A 15,864-nucleotide genomic window follows, 5' to 3' on the forward strand; every position below is an offset into this window, starting at 1 on the left:
TACTTTTTTGGATAATGTTATTTACTCTTAATGTTATATATATATACACTGTAATAATATATTATAGAATTCTAATTTTTTAAATATCTTAATATTTAATAAATTTGACAATTAATAATATTTAAGATTCTTATAATTAATAAATATTAAAGATTTTATTAAATAAAAAATAGAAAAAATTATGAAATTTTTGTTCTGTTTCAGCAGTATCTCCTGAGTAATGAACAATTTTTAGGTTATTATTTTTTTTCTTAGAAGTATTTTTTGGACAAAAATTTTTCAATTAAGGTGCCCAAGAAAAAAGGCGTCACGCCGTCACCATAAAAATACAGTAGAATAAATAGTTTAAAAGGAGTGACATTTTGGTAATAAATTTTAGAAATTTTAGAATATTGATTAAAAAATCAAGAGAGATAGAGCTAGTGGAGAAGGGAGAGAAATTCTTTAATTTTAAAGAAAAATTTTTATTTCAAATTGCAATGAAAAAGAATATGTTATATAATATATTTTGATTGTTAAAATAATAATATATATTTTTTAATTTTAATTATAATAAAAAAATATTATGTAATTCATACGGCACATTATAAACTATCAACTATAAATATGATTATATAGATTTCAATAAAACTTAATTCTTTCTTTATTCTTGCTACCATAGCTAGGACAAATTTCCCTAACTTGAGATCAATAAAATAAAATAAAAAAGGGAAAAATTATATTGAATGGATTTCGTGTTGGAGATGGCGTAATGAGATGGTGATCCTAGTGGCTTCACATACTAAAAGCACAAAGAGATGAAAACTGTGATAAAAAGGCTCTAGCCACCAAAAATGCAAAGTGGATGTAGCCCCAATCAAATCTTTAATTTTAATACACAGAATAAAGCATAGAAAGCAAAACTATAATAATAATGACACATGATATTTGTGATGAGATCATGACGATTAATAACTATCCATTCATGTGTGTCACCTTCATTCGACTCTATGGATTTCTTGGACTTTCCTTCAATAATGCAACTGAATTATTCATTACCCTTTTTATCCGGATCTTGCCATAAATCAATATCCCCTTCCTTAAACTTGTTAGATTATAAACAAATAATTAAATAAAAGTGCAACTGAAAAATCTGGGAATACACATATTAAAGATGGTTGTTAATTTAATTTCGATACAGGAGATAATGAATTCATGGATGGTCTATATATTTTGCATTACTACGAATATGAATATCGATCGAATATAATACAGTACATAAATAATTCTCTAATTTAAGAACACATGTATTATAAGAAAAATAATAAATAAATCTTGTCCACATTATTAATCACGGTAAGAGCAGCAAATGTGAACTTCTAAAAGAAAGAAATTTTTTTTCTAGTTATTTCTTTAAAAAAAATTAAAAAAAAATTTATATTTAAATATTTTATAAAAAAATTCTTTTATTTATTAATTATATTTAAATATAATAATATAAAAATATCAAAAATTATATTTTTTAAATTTTTTAATATTTTTACTACTAAAAATTTATTAAATATATTAAAAAATATTTTTTTTATCAATTTAATAACATCTAAACAAATACGAAATTTGGTCTACTAGAAAAGCAATAAGCACTTTTGGGACATGCTCTTCGGCATCCCGATCACAAGGGAGCCACACCACAAATTGGATTCCTCCAAACATTCTTACACAGTTGAAGGAAGACAAGAGCCAAATCAATAGATACGTTTTGTCAAATATTTTTTTATTTTGATTGGAATGCACAAGTATAAGGTTTTTTTTTTAAATTAAAAAACTATTTATTTTATCAAATTTAATTTTTTTTATATCAAGATAGTAATATTAAAAAAAATTACATTATTATGTTTTAGAAAACTCAAAAGGAGAATATCAATTGGATAAATCATAAAAAATTTCTCTCAATTAATAATTTTCTGACAAAAAGTATCTTCTAAATTTGTTAATAATAAAATAATTTTAATTATTCTGTTAGTTTTTATAATTTTATCAAATTTTTAATTAAGTTTTTATATTTTTTTAATTGAATTTCTATATTGCTATTAATTTTATAATTAAATTTTTCGTAGTATAAAAAATGATAGAGTTAACTAAATATTTCTTTACAAATTGAAGGTATTTATAATTAAAAACCTAATTAGATCTTTGAATACATATATTTTGGGAGAAATATTTTATTAATTTTAACATTTTTTTATATGAAAAAGATCTAATTATAAAATTAAAAGTAGTAGTGTCGAGACTCAATTGAAAAAAAATATATAGAAACATAAATTTTTAATTTGATAAAATTATAAGAGCTAATACAATAATTAAACCAATAAAATATTTTAAAATGCAATAAAAATACAGACACTAAATATATATTTAAATAAAAACACACACATTATCTTTTTCTTTTATATTTTCAGTGAATAACTACAAAAAATTAAATTTTAATTAGTTAATATTTGTCTATTTTTTATTGTAAAATTATTTTTAATTTTTTTTTTAAAAAAATTTAAATTTAAAATTATGAAAATTAACTAATATTAATTAAATGAAAGTTCAGCCACTGAGCTTCCTAGTTCAAGTCATTTTCAGCCTACACTGGATGATAACTTCCTCGTCATTGTCGGCATACAAATCAAGGTCTATTTATCCGTTGCCATGTTAACTTGCTATCTCATAAATACTCTTATAAAGGAAATATATGTTTTGATTGTCAAATATTATTTATAACAATAAACATGCTTCCATTTTTAAGCACTTGATAAGCTTGACTCCTCGTATATATACTAAAACTATATGTCTTTAGGCAGTAAATACGCTATAACTCAAATAATATAATCTTTTTATCTTCTTTTAAAGGTCTCGAATTTGAGTCTCATTCTTAATTTTTAAAAACAAAAAAAATCTTTAAATTAGTATGAATTTTACCTCAATTCATAACTTATTTTTTATTTGTTAGATTGAGTTTAGTGTCAACAGAAAACTCCCATATCTTTAAATGTATAATTATTAACACAAGTGCAATTTACAATAATTAATCTTATTAGTCGTGTTGAATTTGTTAACAACACTTATTAAAGTTATCAATGATGGATGTAAAATTTTATAATTTTTTTACATTATAAACTTATTAAATCATCAACTTTATTTTATCAAATATATTTTATATTTATCATATTAACAAATATTCGAACAAAGCCTTTATAATTAATAATTATCCTAGACAGGCAACACAATTTGTTCGTGATAATAGAGATATGGTAATAAACAAAATGAAAAATTTCTCTTAGTTTAATTAAAATAATCTATACGAGTAAAAGAAGTCTAAAACAATAGTTGTTATTTGACCCATATACACTTGCACATATTTTAGCAAATTATTTCTTTTCTGCGTCCAATAGTTGAAATTAATTTAAATTAGTTGAGTGGTCAGCTCACTCATTTATTTAAATAAGTGATGACAGTTTAAATTTTATTATATATGTAATAAGAAAAATTTTTAGGATTAATAATTTTTAATATTTTTGATCAACACAAACACTAAATTATTTAAAAAAATAAATTTTACTAATTTATATATACAAATTTTAAAAAAATATGGATATAAATTATATTAATTAATATGTGTAAAATTTTGATAAATATAAATGTAAATTATATGTCTCTTGTGTACAAAATCTTATAAATATAAGTATAAATTATTATTAACCAAATACTGACAAAAAATAATAATATTTACTAGTGATCATGTAACATTATTTTATGCAACAATTCATTAACCATTCACGAATTCTTAAATAAAATCTAAATTTGCGACAAATTAGTTAAAATACTGTCGGCTTAAAAAATTCTGTGGAAAAAAAAAGTTGTCATAAACGATAGTTGATGTGCTTTGAAGTTTAGACCATAAACTACCACTTCCATCAGCAATCACCTTTTAACGTTATTGCTTTTCTTATGAGTAGCACAGTAAACATGTGTCCATAGAAAATCTTTAATTCTTTACATACCGAAAGAAAGCGAAAACCAAGGACACAAATTAAATAAATATATCAGATTAAAACAAGCAGCACATATTTGATGATTAAAGCTATTCCACCATGATCACTAGAATAATTGAAAACTAGGTCACCTGAAAACTATTCAAATGATAGTAATAATTTGGAAATTAAAGAAGATACCAACATGAGAATTCTCAGGATGAATACGTTGCAAAACAACGTGACTCTTTTAACTCAATTTAATTACACCTACTTGCGTGAAATAATAGAGTTCTTATGCGAACATAGTGGACACTACTCATTTTAAAAAGGTACGAATTATTGTATACGTCACTTTCATGTTGGGATAAAAAATTATCACATTTATACTACTTTTTAACATATTTCTCTTATATATTCTTTTCAGAAACGTAAAAAAATTATTAGAATCACTACAACAATATAGACTATTTTTTAAGATTATTATGTGTCAAAAAAATTAAAATTCGTCAAAAAAACAAAATTTGACACTATTTTAACTATGAAAATATGTTAATAAAAGTTTTGTCAAAAATAGTATTTTTAACATATAAGTAATTGTAAAAAAAGTTTAAATCTTATTTTGATAAATATTGGCCGTCAAAAATAATTTGTTAAAAAAATTTGAGAATATAATTTTTGTGATACTTATTAACCATAAAAAATACTATTTATTTTGACACTTATTGACCATAAAAAATTTTCAACAAAAATTTTTAACAAAGAATGAGATGAGATCATGAAACTGAAGAATAAACTGAGATTTTGATGATGAAGAATGAGTAATATGATCCCAAACTAAGAGCAATGTAATGCCATAATTGACGGAGCTCAACAAAGAAAAGGAATAATGGAGTAATTAAGTTGAAAACAAATGAGTGTCAAAATTGAGGAGTAATTTTTTACAATCAAATTATTCATAAAAAAAATAAAAAATTTGACATTTGTGATATTTGTCAAAAATATATATTAATTTTTACACTTAATTATGACTGTTAAAAAAAATCATGTTAAAATAGTTCTCTTTTTTTGTAGTGAATTTATTGTTTTTAGTCATTATTTAGTTATTAATTTAATTTATTTAATTTAATTTTGTTAGTTTAGTAATCTAATAATATATTTTATTTCATATTTTTAAATATTAATAATTTATTAATAAAAAAATAATAAATTTTGATAATTTTTTAATTTTTTTAATTTTTTTTTAAAAATATTATATATACATTAAAAATTAATTACTAAACTAATATATTTATGTATAAATGTGTGTTGTTTAATTCAATTATGTTAATGTGTATTTTATATTTTAATATGTATTTTATACTAACAGCGAGTTTAATAGCTGATTTTTAGTAAACAACATGATTGTACTATTTTTTTATAGTATACAAGATAATTTTTTTCCATTTTTAATATTTAAATAAAAAATGTACAAAAAATCAGCGTACAAGGATACGTTCCTGTTTTAGATATGGTTCGAAACAAACAAGCAGTATCCAAAGTTTATAAGTCTCTTGCTAATTTGACTTAGAGTCAGAATCACATATCAATCTTCTAGTGTATGACTAAAGTTCTTCACATATTAACCTTGTCTTTTGTTTTTTTTTGTTTTTTTGTTTTTCCAAAGAGCTCAAATTCGAGACCTTAATTAAGGGTAGGAATCTAATGAACTTTAATTGATTCAACTCAGATTTGATAAGACATGAGTTTCTGTTATAAAATTAAAGTTCTTTCTAATAACACTAATTCCTTCGTCCACCACAAGAGAATAAAAACTTAGAACGTTTTAGACATGGAGTAATCTTTTAAACTCTAATAAATCAAAACTTAGAAAATTTATTAGTTTAGACTTATAATGTAATTAATTAGTTTGATATATTATTTGTTATATTTTAACTTTTTAAGTACTAACTAGTCTAATTTGATTTGAAGTATGTTAAAAGAAATTGTAATTTTTTTTAATAAAACTATTTTCTAAAAGAAGCTACTATCTTTTTCATAAAGAAGACTACCTAAATGAGATCAATATCTACAACAATATTTAAATTTTTAAAATATTTTATATATACTTTTTAATTTTTTTAATTATATAAAATTTATTTATATATATTTATTTATATCTTAATAAATTTATTCAGATCTGACAAGCAAATTATTAAATTATTCGTAAGTCTAAGTCCGACATATTAATAAATTTAGATTTATCTTATAATAATAATATTTATTTTTTACTAATATTTAATCAATAATAATTTACACCTATATTTAAAGAGATTTTATACACACAAAATATATAGTTTACATTTATATTTATTAAAATTTTATACACATAAATTAATACAGTTTGTATTTATATTTTTTTTAGAATTTAAATATATAAATTAATAAAATTTATTTGTTAAAGATAATTTAATATTTGTACTAATTAAATAATAACCAAAAATACTAAATATTTTTTGTCCCAACAATTTTTCTACTTATAATATATTAGGCCAAATCAAACACATATTTAGATTCCTAACAGTCCACCTAACCTATTTCTATTTTTAAACTTAAGATTTAAGCTTTTTTCCATTGAATTTTTTGAGCATACTAAGAATATATAAAAAATCAAATTATATTGAATATAATTTTGCGTAAACATGAGAAGACAAAAAGTCAGGCCTTATTTAGGGGTAAAAGTGATGAAACACGTCAAATAACTGAGCACTGATATTGGTACGTCACCCTCAACTTGCATTGTATATAATAAGCATTATGAATATGAATGTATGTTGTGATATTGTTGTGGCGCAGCTGAGTTGTATGTTCATCATGGAGAGTAGCAGTAATTGGTACGAAAGGTCAAAGCCATTCATAGCTGTTACTTTTCTTCAGTTTGGATTTGCAGGCATGGATGTTCTATCCAAAGCTGCTATGAACAAAGGGATGAGCAACTACGTCCTCGTCGTCTATCGCCACCTCGTTGCCTTCTTCGCCATAGCTCCTTTTGCTCTTTTCCTTGACAAGTACTCATTCTCTAATAATTTTTATTCCAAGTTTGTCTTAATTTGATAATATTTAAATATTTTCTTTTTTTTTAAACAGGAAAGTGAGGCCTAAAATGACATTTTCAATCTTCATGAAGATAGTGGCACTCAGCATCCTAGAGTAATTTTAGTTTAATTTCCTCCATAAACAACACAATATTTATTTATTTATTTTATTTTAGTTTCTCTCATGTAATATTATTATTGTTATTCTTATTTGTTAATTATTATGATAACAGGCCAGTTATTGATCAGAACTTGTATTTTTTGGGGATGAAGTACACAACAGCAACTTTTGCTGCTGCCATGACCAACATGCTTCCTGCCATTACCTTCTTCATGGCTTGCATTCTTAGGTAATTAAATTAATTAATAAATAAACCTCTAGAAAAGAGTTTTATTGGTTCGGAATTGAAGATTCCTTATTCTATATTAGCATGCTAATTAATGTTTGACATATGTCATGCCTGAACATATAATAAAATCAATGCAACTTTAATTATTTGTTTGCATGAGAGAGATTCCAATGCAACTTTAATTATTTGTTTTCAGATATTAAGATATATTTTAAGTAAACAATTTAATTAAGTTTCTTTTTAAATATCTTAAATAATAAATGATTATATTAAAAATAGTTTATAAATAAGTTATTCTATGTTTGAATTTTTAGTTTTAAAGTACTTATTTTATAAAAATATGATAAAAAGTAATAGTATTATGAGAGAAGTCATTTTTTTAACTTCTCTATAAACTCTTAAATAGTTTCTTAAAAAAATGTAATTTAATTTTAAAAATTATATCCGACATTAATACTACTATTTTTTATAAGTCAAAAATTTAAAAAAATACTTTTAAAACTTTTCAAACGGAGCCTAAAACTAATTACACGTAACTTTTGGTCTTGCTTGACAACTTGATATAAAGGTTAAATCCAATAAATAATAGTTCAGGCTTTCAACTATCTATATTCTTTTTTCAGTTTTTGGTATGAATATTTCAGCTATCCCCAAATATGTATAATTCTCTCTATAGGGCTAAATAGTTAATAAGTAGGTTATGCCTTTTCTATACAAGAAGGATATATATGGGAAATTAAATGATAACAAAGTACTAGCACATGACCTGTTATAAGAAATGCTATATTAATAGGAGAAATAAATAAATAAATAATGATCTGATATTGAAACCCATTTTGGGATTTAAAAAAAAAGATTTTGTGTGGGGAAAAAAAGAATAAGAAATAAACCACATTAGTGGGACCTATATTTTAGTGTATGAAAAAGTTAGGAATACACAATTAAATAGGTTCAAATAGCATTATTGCTAATGAGTGGGGTTGTTATTGCTTTTACTTGTGGGATTAATACTTATTTAAAAGTAAAAGTGGAAACCATTTTTTTTTGTTTGTTTAAAATGTAATATATATTTAAATACAATTAAAGACACTAATAATCACATTTAGAAATATTTTTGGATTCATTAGTCGTATATAGTCATTTTTTTTAATGTATACTTATCTTATTTAATTATATTATATATAATTGATAAAAAGAATCTAAATAAACTATATATATAGTGTTGAACCTTCGAATCTCTTTATCTTTAATAAAAAAAAATTATATATAGTATTAAGCGAAATTTTTATAAATGTGCAAGGGTAAGAAGGTAAATAAAATAAACAGTGTATTGATTGCTTTTTTTTCTAGGGAGATGGGTTCTTTATCTTCTACTTTGTATTTTTTTTGGGTGTGCTATTACTTTGTATTTTTTGTGAAGGATGTCCCTATTTGTTTTTTTTTTTAAATTCAAAATATCTAATTATTATCTTTTTTCTGTTTTTTCTTTAACAAAGAAGAGAAATGTTAGGTAACACTTTTTTCTTATTTTTACTTTGTATTTGAATTAATACTAGTTAATTTTCTATTTTTTTCATTACAAATATTAGTCTCCTTATATTCTCCAAGAAAAAAAAAAAAAAGAAAATATGAACCAACAAACTCCAAAAAATAAAATAAAATAAAATTTGAAACTGCTTTTTCCTAAAAATTTCAAGTGTTTTCTATTTTTTTTTTTTTCAATCCAAACTTGTAGTATTATATTTAGTGGACCACCATCACGATGTGCAACAAAAGCTAAAGGCAATGTTGCATGGCACTTTTGCCCGCGTACTCGTACCAGCCACGGATACGCGTTGGGTACGCTTAAGTATATGTCTAAATAGGTAATTAACAAAATAAAATTTTGTTTTACATAACAAATATGTTTTAGGTATCTATTGGGTATGACTAGCTATATTTTTTCGTTCAATTAGTTTAAAATGATGTCATTTTGAATAAATTTTATTTATTTTTACTTATTTTATTTTAAAACAATTTAGATGTACAATTTAAGACATTAAATCAATTATTTAAACTATTTAAATATTTATTTTTTAATTGAAGATCTATTAAATTTGATGTAAAATATATTTTATTAATTAAAAAATACTATTTATTTTAAAAAACTTACTTATATATATATATACTGATGTACTCGTACCCTCTTATTTCTAAAATTGTCATACCTGTTACACATATTCGTATCGACACTATATGTTTTATTGGCTTAGTTGTGTATGGACGAAATTGTCACTATATGTATGACATCTTTTAATGAATTATGTATGGTTGTGGTCAGACTAGAGAAGATTAAAATAAAAAGTATTCGTAGCATAGCAAAGGTGGTTGGAACTCTAGCGACCGTTTCTGGTGCCATGGTGATGACACTGTTGAAAGGGCCAATTATTGAGCTTTTTGGAAGACATGGAGGCAGTAACCACAATCTTCATCACGATGCTGATGAAAATACTCAACATGCAATAAAAGGATTTATTATGATCACAATAGGCTGTTTTAGTTGGGCCTGTTTCGTGATCCTCCAAGTGAGTTAATTTTATCCACTCATTATTTATTAACAGTAATATAAAATATTATATAATGTCACATTAGCAAAAAAAAATATTATATTAAATGCATGAATTGTAATTCAAAAGAACGAATATAATTGGACGACTATATAAAATATTTTACATTGTCCGTACATCAAAATTAAACTCAAAATATTCTCCCAAAAGATTCTGGTTATTTTTATGTATAATAGTAATAAATGAAATTTTTTGTGAGGAATCCACTTTTTATGAAATTAGTAACAGAATTTCATTTCTTTGTGCAGACTATAACCCTTGAAGCCTACCCTGCTGAGCTCTCTCTTACGGCATGGATATGCATTTTGGGAGCAGCTGAAGGTGCTGCAGTTGCTATGATTATGGAAAGAGCCAACCCTTCTGTTTGGTATCTGAAATGGGATATGAAATTGCTTGCTGTTGTCTACAGTGTAAGCCCATCCAACTAGACCACTTATAACAATAATACCCTTTGATTGTTAAATGAATTAAAATATTATCCAATAATTTCAGTAGAGATTAAGGATTAACAAATCCAAGTAATCATATTTCTCATTCTATAAGGAACTAATTGAGTTACAGGGCATAGTGTGTTCAGGACTGGCTTATTACATGCAAGGATTGGTGTTGAAAACAAGAGGCCCAGTCTTTGTAACAGCATTTAATCCCCTCTGCATGGTAATTGTTGCTATTATGGGCTCCCTCATTCTAGCAGAGAAACTATTTCTTGGCAGGTAATTACTAAAATCAAGTACTAATTAATCAAATGCCTAAGAGTAATAAGATAAAAAAAATGTATTCAGCTTGTATGGTACACAGGGCTAACTCACATTCCTATTCACACCAACTCTACATTGTTGAGAATGTTAGTTAGCAGTGTACAATTTAGAGTCCATTAGAAAGAATTCAATCGAAAGCAAGTAGTTGAATCTGGCAAATTTTACAGGTTGATTGGTGCCATTGTCATTGTTTTGGGCCTGTACCTTGTAGTGTGGGGTAAAAGCAAAGATTACAAGCCACCAAGTAATGAACCTGTATTGCCAGCTAAACAAGTTACAGAGGAAGCCAACACCAAAAAGGAACATTGTAATCACCACCACATTGCCATCAGTAATTTAAGAGCTGGAATCACAACACTAGAAGAACAAGCATGAGGAAAGTCTTACCAATTTTCATGTAAAATTGAACATATGGGGCAAATGCAGCTGTGTATGTTTCTATTTGTTTGGTATTTCCATTGTGATCTACAGGAGTAGGTCTAACCGTATCTAAAGTCAGGAAGATAATTAACCGTATTTAACCGCATCATTAAGATCATGATATCAAAATATATTTCTCTTCATGAATTGTAATATACTGAATGCTCCTGCCACAGTACATTCAAATTTGCAAAATATATGTTCCACTTTGTTTGCAGATTTGCATTCTATTTTCCCCATTGATGATTTCCACTCAAATGGGAAAAAAATATTCAAAACGTAAGTTAGCTTTGCCATCAGCCAGAAAATATGTATTGAAACATAAAGCCTACGAACCCAACAAGGAGGGTTCTATCTTACAACACAAAATTGCTCCTTTATAACAGCTACTTCACTTCACCTTTTCCACAAATGCGCTGGAGTTCCCGAGCCGCAGCCAAAAAGGATTCTGTATAGGAGAAAGAAATACTTAAGTGATAATTGGACCATTGATGGAACATTCTGTTTCAACAAACCACATCCAAAAATGTAAATAATGAACACAGTTGTCACTGATAAACATAAACTACCTTTCCAAATGCGGAAGGACTTCTGATTGATTGCTGAACCAGTTACTGTCTGAAGAACATCAAATAACATATTCTGTGGAGTGCTCCGGAGCTCTTGTACAACACCATATATAGTTTTCCCACTCTCAAAGTAAATATGATTATTGGGGTGTTTTGTCTTGCAACCAGCATGTCGTTCAAACTCATATGCGTTAATAACCTTGAGAAAATGTAATATAAGTCAGATAAAACAATTTGGCTCAAAAAGGATTCTCCTCTATAAACAGGATTGAGGAATGGACAAACTCACCTTGGAAAAATTACAAGACTGGCAACTGCATAAATACCCAGCACCGTTTATAACTCCTCGAAGCTCCTTCTAACAAGCATAGGAAGAACCAGACATGTGATGACAGATAAGCTACTGTTAAAGATGAACTCATGAATACTAAATTTTACCTCCCGCGACCATGCCTTATACTTTACAGAGACACCATCAAGCATGCCAGTGGATAGCAAACTTCTGACATTTGAAGGGAAGTTGTTTGAAGTAGCTTTCTTAGACATTTTTATCTCTTCTTTTGTCTTGGAAACACTTTCAGTTTCAGATGCAGATGTCTGAGCTGTATTTAGAAGTAAATTAGAATTAGATCTGACAAACTCTTTCTCATTCACAGCTTCCAACTTCTGTGGAAGTGCTTGACCCGTCAACATGTCATAGTTGGAAATGAATAGGCCAGAGTGAGTTGGATCATCATCATCACAGCCACCAAAGGATATGATAGTGCTCTCCCCACTATTATAAGAATGTGAAACAAATGGCATGTTGTTTCCTCCCATGCCATATGGGTGACCCGCTGATATGGTGCCATTTTCAACCTTGTCGAATAAGTAATCTCTTAACATAGAATTGTCATCGGCCTTATAAGCTTGAGCAACAGATGTCATGCTGCTATCCACCTTGCTAAATCCTTGGTCCATTGATATTGTATTACAAATATCTTTGTAAGTTTGATGGATAGATAAGCCATCCCCTCCCTTGTTATGAGATTGAACCACTGACATTAAATTGTTATCTGTCCTGCTGTACGGGTCATCCATTGATATTATATTAGCATCCCCTTTGGTATAAGCAAGATTCGTTGATATGGAATTATCATCAGCGCTGTATGCTTGAGAATTTAACACGGTGCTGCTGACTCCCTTTTCATAGGGATTATTTTCAGGGACAGACATGACACTATGAGATTCCTTCACTTCATTAACTTTAATTTTTCTAATTCCATCATAATTGAAAGCTAAACGAGGATCATCCAATGTACAGGACATAGATAAACCAAATGATGAACCACTCCCGAAGGGATTCATGCTATCCTTTCTCTCACCACCTGACTTATTGTCCATGCTAAGAGATGAAATATTTGCATCCCCATGATTGGTAGTAGCTGTATCTGGGTCAAACAATTGTGCAGTGAAATCATCGGTTAAGGATTGGAAACTTGAGGAATTTCCCCATGAAGAAAGATTGGAGTTAAGCATTCCTGACAGTAAATTGTTTGGGGGCACTACTGCCTGTTTCTTATTGGGAAATACATCCACTTCAGGACCATCCATGAACCATTGATGAGATCTCTTGGACTCAATTCTAGAAGATTCGTCACATGTCATGTCACCATCATTCAAACTTCCAGGATCCTTTGCCATCCAAAATGCTTGATTGGGGAAAGACTGTAAAGAAGTCCTTTTAGAAAGATGCCGATAATAAAAAAAAAAAAAAAAATAGAAAACTGCTAACCTAAAATATTGGCTACACTAAATATAAAATAAACTTTAGTATGCATCTTATAAATAATAGGGAAAGAATTCATACAATAACAGTGCTATTAACAAACATGGAAAACAAAATAGTGATGCTATTAACCAACATGGAAAACAAAATAGTGATGCTATTAACAAACATGGAAAACAAAATAGTGATTGTTTGCTGCAAAAACTCCAATTTCTAGTACTCTATGGGCTCAGCATAATTATGACTAGCACTCAAAATAAATCTGAGCTCGATACATCTCAACGTGCAAAACACTAATCATATGAAAACACTTGCATCTAGCTGACGGAGTCTGTAGCATTGTTTTAAGCAAATTTCTTATATTCAAGTGATAAAAAAAAAATCATAAATCCTATACACAACAAAAGTGAATCATCCACTAGCGTAAAGATCACTTGGTAATTAATACTTAGTAGATCATGCAACAAAAAATACAGGGACAACTTTGCTATCTTGTTTAACTAGAAAAATCCATGAAAATTTCAAATTAAAGTACAATAAACTGTGGAGGTTAGATATAGTATTATTAAACATACTGGTAAATTTTCTAACCAGTATACATCTTTTCTTACTAAATTTGACCTAGCTCCTAGTGTTTTCCAAGTACCATACCAAATAGGAAATCAAACAGTACATCCATCCAATATCTAGCTCTACCACAGGGTTTTAGCCGTTTATAATGGGCTTAAATAACACAATCCTTTTTTTTTTCCGGTAGACCTGTCGCACTCAAAACGACGACCCATTTGAACCTCAAACATCAAAAGCTTCAGCACCACAAATAGAAAAGAGAAGCATGCAGAGGTAGGTAAGCATTCAATCTCTGGACAAAGAGACCAACAATAAAAACAACAACAATGCTCATTTCCAAATGCAAATCAAAACCTCAAGCCCCAAATAAAGAAGCATAAGACATACCATGTCACTTCTTCACTGCAAACTCCTCCTTATTGACACAATTAAAGCTATAATGGCTTTTCTACAACGAATAAAATGTACACTGAAACTTCCCACTGAACTCAAAAGAAGCGCTTCAAGACATCACGGAAATTCCAGTGTGCCATACTCTCTTTGCAACGCAATATTCCTGAAAATGAACAACCAAAAACATCAACTTCTTTATAGTGAAAAAGAATAATGAAAATCAATTCCTTATACTAAAAATCCAACATGCAGTGATAAAAGTCACTTCTGTCAAGCATTTTCGGGATAGATTAGGAAAATGCAATTACAGAAAATCGATGAACTTCGACGCTACTAAAAGGCGTATCCAATCATCACGTTTTAATCAAACACTATTTTTGGTACTCTGTTAGTCTATTTACAGTAAATAGGAACGTAAAACCCTAAACCTAGCAACTCACACGATCGCAACACAAACCAGGTGTGTGAGTCGCACGTACCCTCAGGGGATACTCGATCAGCGGTGGCCGAGAATGGATGAAGTTTCCGGCGAAAGATTGCCGGAAAAAATTGCCGGCGATTGTACGGACGAGGAAATGCGGCGAGATCTGAAGAAGAAGCGGTGAGAGCGGATTTTTGACGATTTTGTTGTGCCTGTGTCGGAGAAAGTTAAGCGAAGGTGCTCCGCACGATCGTAGTGTCTTACGAAATCGTTGCCGTACACGTGGCCCAATGAGGAGTTCTGTGAGTCAGGAGGCACCAACCGTGATCGCAGTCATGCGGTTCACCATGTGCTGCTGCACCAACTTGTTCTTGTTTCACTTTACATGTGAAATCTGTTGTAACTTGAAATGATTTGGTTGTTTTGTCTTCTTTCCTGCTATTCAATTTTATTTATTGGATAAGACAAATAGATTGAGTCATAGTTATCATAATCTAACTCTGTATACATCCAAGTTTTTTTAAGTAGTGCAACAACACTAACAAAAATCACTCTCATTAAAAAAGCGTCATTACATGCGTTTTTTTTTTCTTTTTCTACCCGACACTTTTTCTTCTTCTTCTTTCAAATACACGCATACGTTCTTTTCTTCTTCTTTCAAATTCACGCATACCTCATCCTTCTCCTCCTCCTTCTTTGCGCACGCAGAATCTTCTTCTGTTTTTCTTCCTCCTCCTCTTCTTCTTCTCCTCTTTCGTTATCATCATCACCAACAACACCAACATTTTGTTAATAGATTATTTTTTCAATCAAATTGAATGGAATGTAATTGCTAAATTGAATTGAATTGAATTGACTCAGGTGTTCTAAATTGAATTGAATTGATAATCTCTAAATTGTAGACACCGGTGTTTTGAAGTTGATTTTATATAATGGA

General features: G+C 27.9%; 2 protein-coding genes across 8 annotated transcripts; one reads left to right on the plus strand and one right to left on the minus strand.

The window, feature by feature from the left end:
- The first annotated feature begins 6,681 nt into the window (after positions 1–6,681).
- On the plus strand, positions 6,682–11,423 carry LOC112727266 (WAT1-related protein At2g37460). Of its 2 annotated transcripts, XM_072209147.1 has the most exons (8): positions 6,682–6,755; positions 6,834–7,045; positions 7,125–7,187; positions 7,306–7,422; positions 9,743–9,986; positions 10,277–10,438; positions 10,590–10,741; positions 10,954–11,423. In XM_072209147.1, the coding sequence occupies exons 2-8, from the start codon at positions 6,843–6,845 to the stop codon at positions 11,159–11,161; spliced, it is 1,149 nt and encodes a 382-aa protein (XP_072065248.1). In that variant the 5' UTR covers positions 6,682–6,755; positions 6,834–6,842; the 3' UTR covers positions 11,162–11,423. The 2 variants fall into 2 exon arrangements, with proteins under 2 accessions (XP_072065248.1, XP_025632728.1); XM_025776943.3 differs by lacking the exon at positions 6,682–6,755 and having other exon boundaries at positions 6,787–7,045.
- LOC112727265 (uncharacterized) lies at positions 11,328–15,352 on the minus strand. Of its 6 annotated transcripts, none has more exons than XM_025776938.3 (6): positions 14,986–15,352; positions 14,501–14,669; positions 12,214–13,482; positions 12,065–12,133; positions 11,776–11,974; positions 11,328–11,654 (listed from the first exon to the last, which is right to left on the minus strand). In XM_025776938.3, exons 2-6 carry the CDS (start codon positions 14,501–14,503, stop codon positions 11,593–11,595), a joined length of 1,602 nt encoding a protein of 533 aa, XP_025632723.1. In that variant the 5' UTR covers positions 14,504–14,669; positions 14,986–15,352; the 3' UTR covers positions 11,328–11,592. The 6 variants fall into 6 exon arrangements, with proteins under 6 accessions (XP_025632723.1, XP_025632727.1, XP_025632724.1 ...); XM_025776942.3 differs by having other exon boundaries at positions 12,065–12,130; positions 14,986–15,305; XM_025776939.3 differs by having other exon boundaries at positions 14,947–15,289.
- Between the last annotated feature and the right edge of the window lie 512 nt (positions 15,353–15,864).

This window comes from Arachis hypogaea, chromosome 12 (genome assembly GCF_003086295.3).
Source record: "Arachis hypogaea cultivar Tifrunner chromosome 12, arahy.Tifrunner.gnm2.J5K5, whole genome shotgun sequence".
In the NCBI taxonomy this organism is placed as follows: domain Eukaryota; kingdom Viridiplantae; phylum Streptophyta; class Magnoliopsida; order Fabales; family Fabaceae; genus Arachis; species Arachis hypogaea.

What these genes read in the sequence shown, in the direction of transcription:
- LOC112727266 (XM_025776943.3), top strand. Translation starts at nt 6,795, where the DNA reads ATGAATATGAATGTATGTTGTGATATTGTTGTGGCGCAGCTGAGTTGT. An exon ending in TTTGCTCTTTTCCTTGACAA is followed by an intron (nt 7,046 to 7,124) that starts GTACTCATTCTC and finishes TTTTTTAAACAG; the next exon opens with GAAAGTGAGGCCTAAAATGA. An exon ending in TTCATGGCTTGCATTCTTAG is followed by an intron (nt 7,423 to 9,742) that starts GTAATTAAATTA and finishes GGTTGTGGTCAG; the next exon opens with ACTAGAGAAGATTAAAATAA.
- LOC112727265 (XM_025776938.3), bottom strand. An exon ending in ATAAGGCATGGTCGCGGGAG is followed by an intron (nt 12,134 to 12,213) that starts GTAAAATTTAGT and finishes TATGCTTGTTAG; the next exon opens with AAGGAGCTTCGAGGAGTTAT. An exon ending in GTCCTTCCGCATTTGGAAAG is followed by an intron (nt 11,655 to 11,775) that starts GTAGTTTATGTT and finishes TCTCCTATACAG; the next exon opens with AATCCTTTTTGGCTGCGGCT.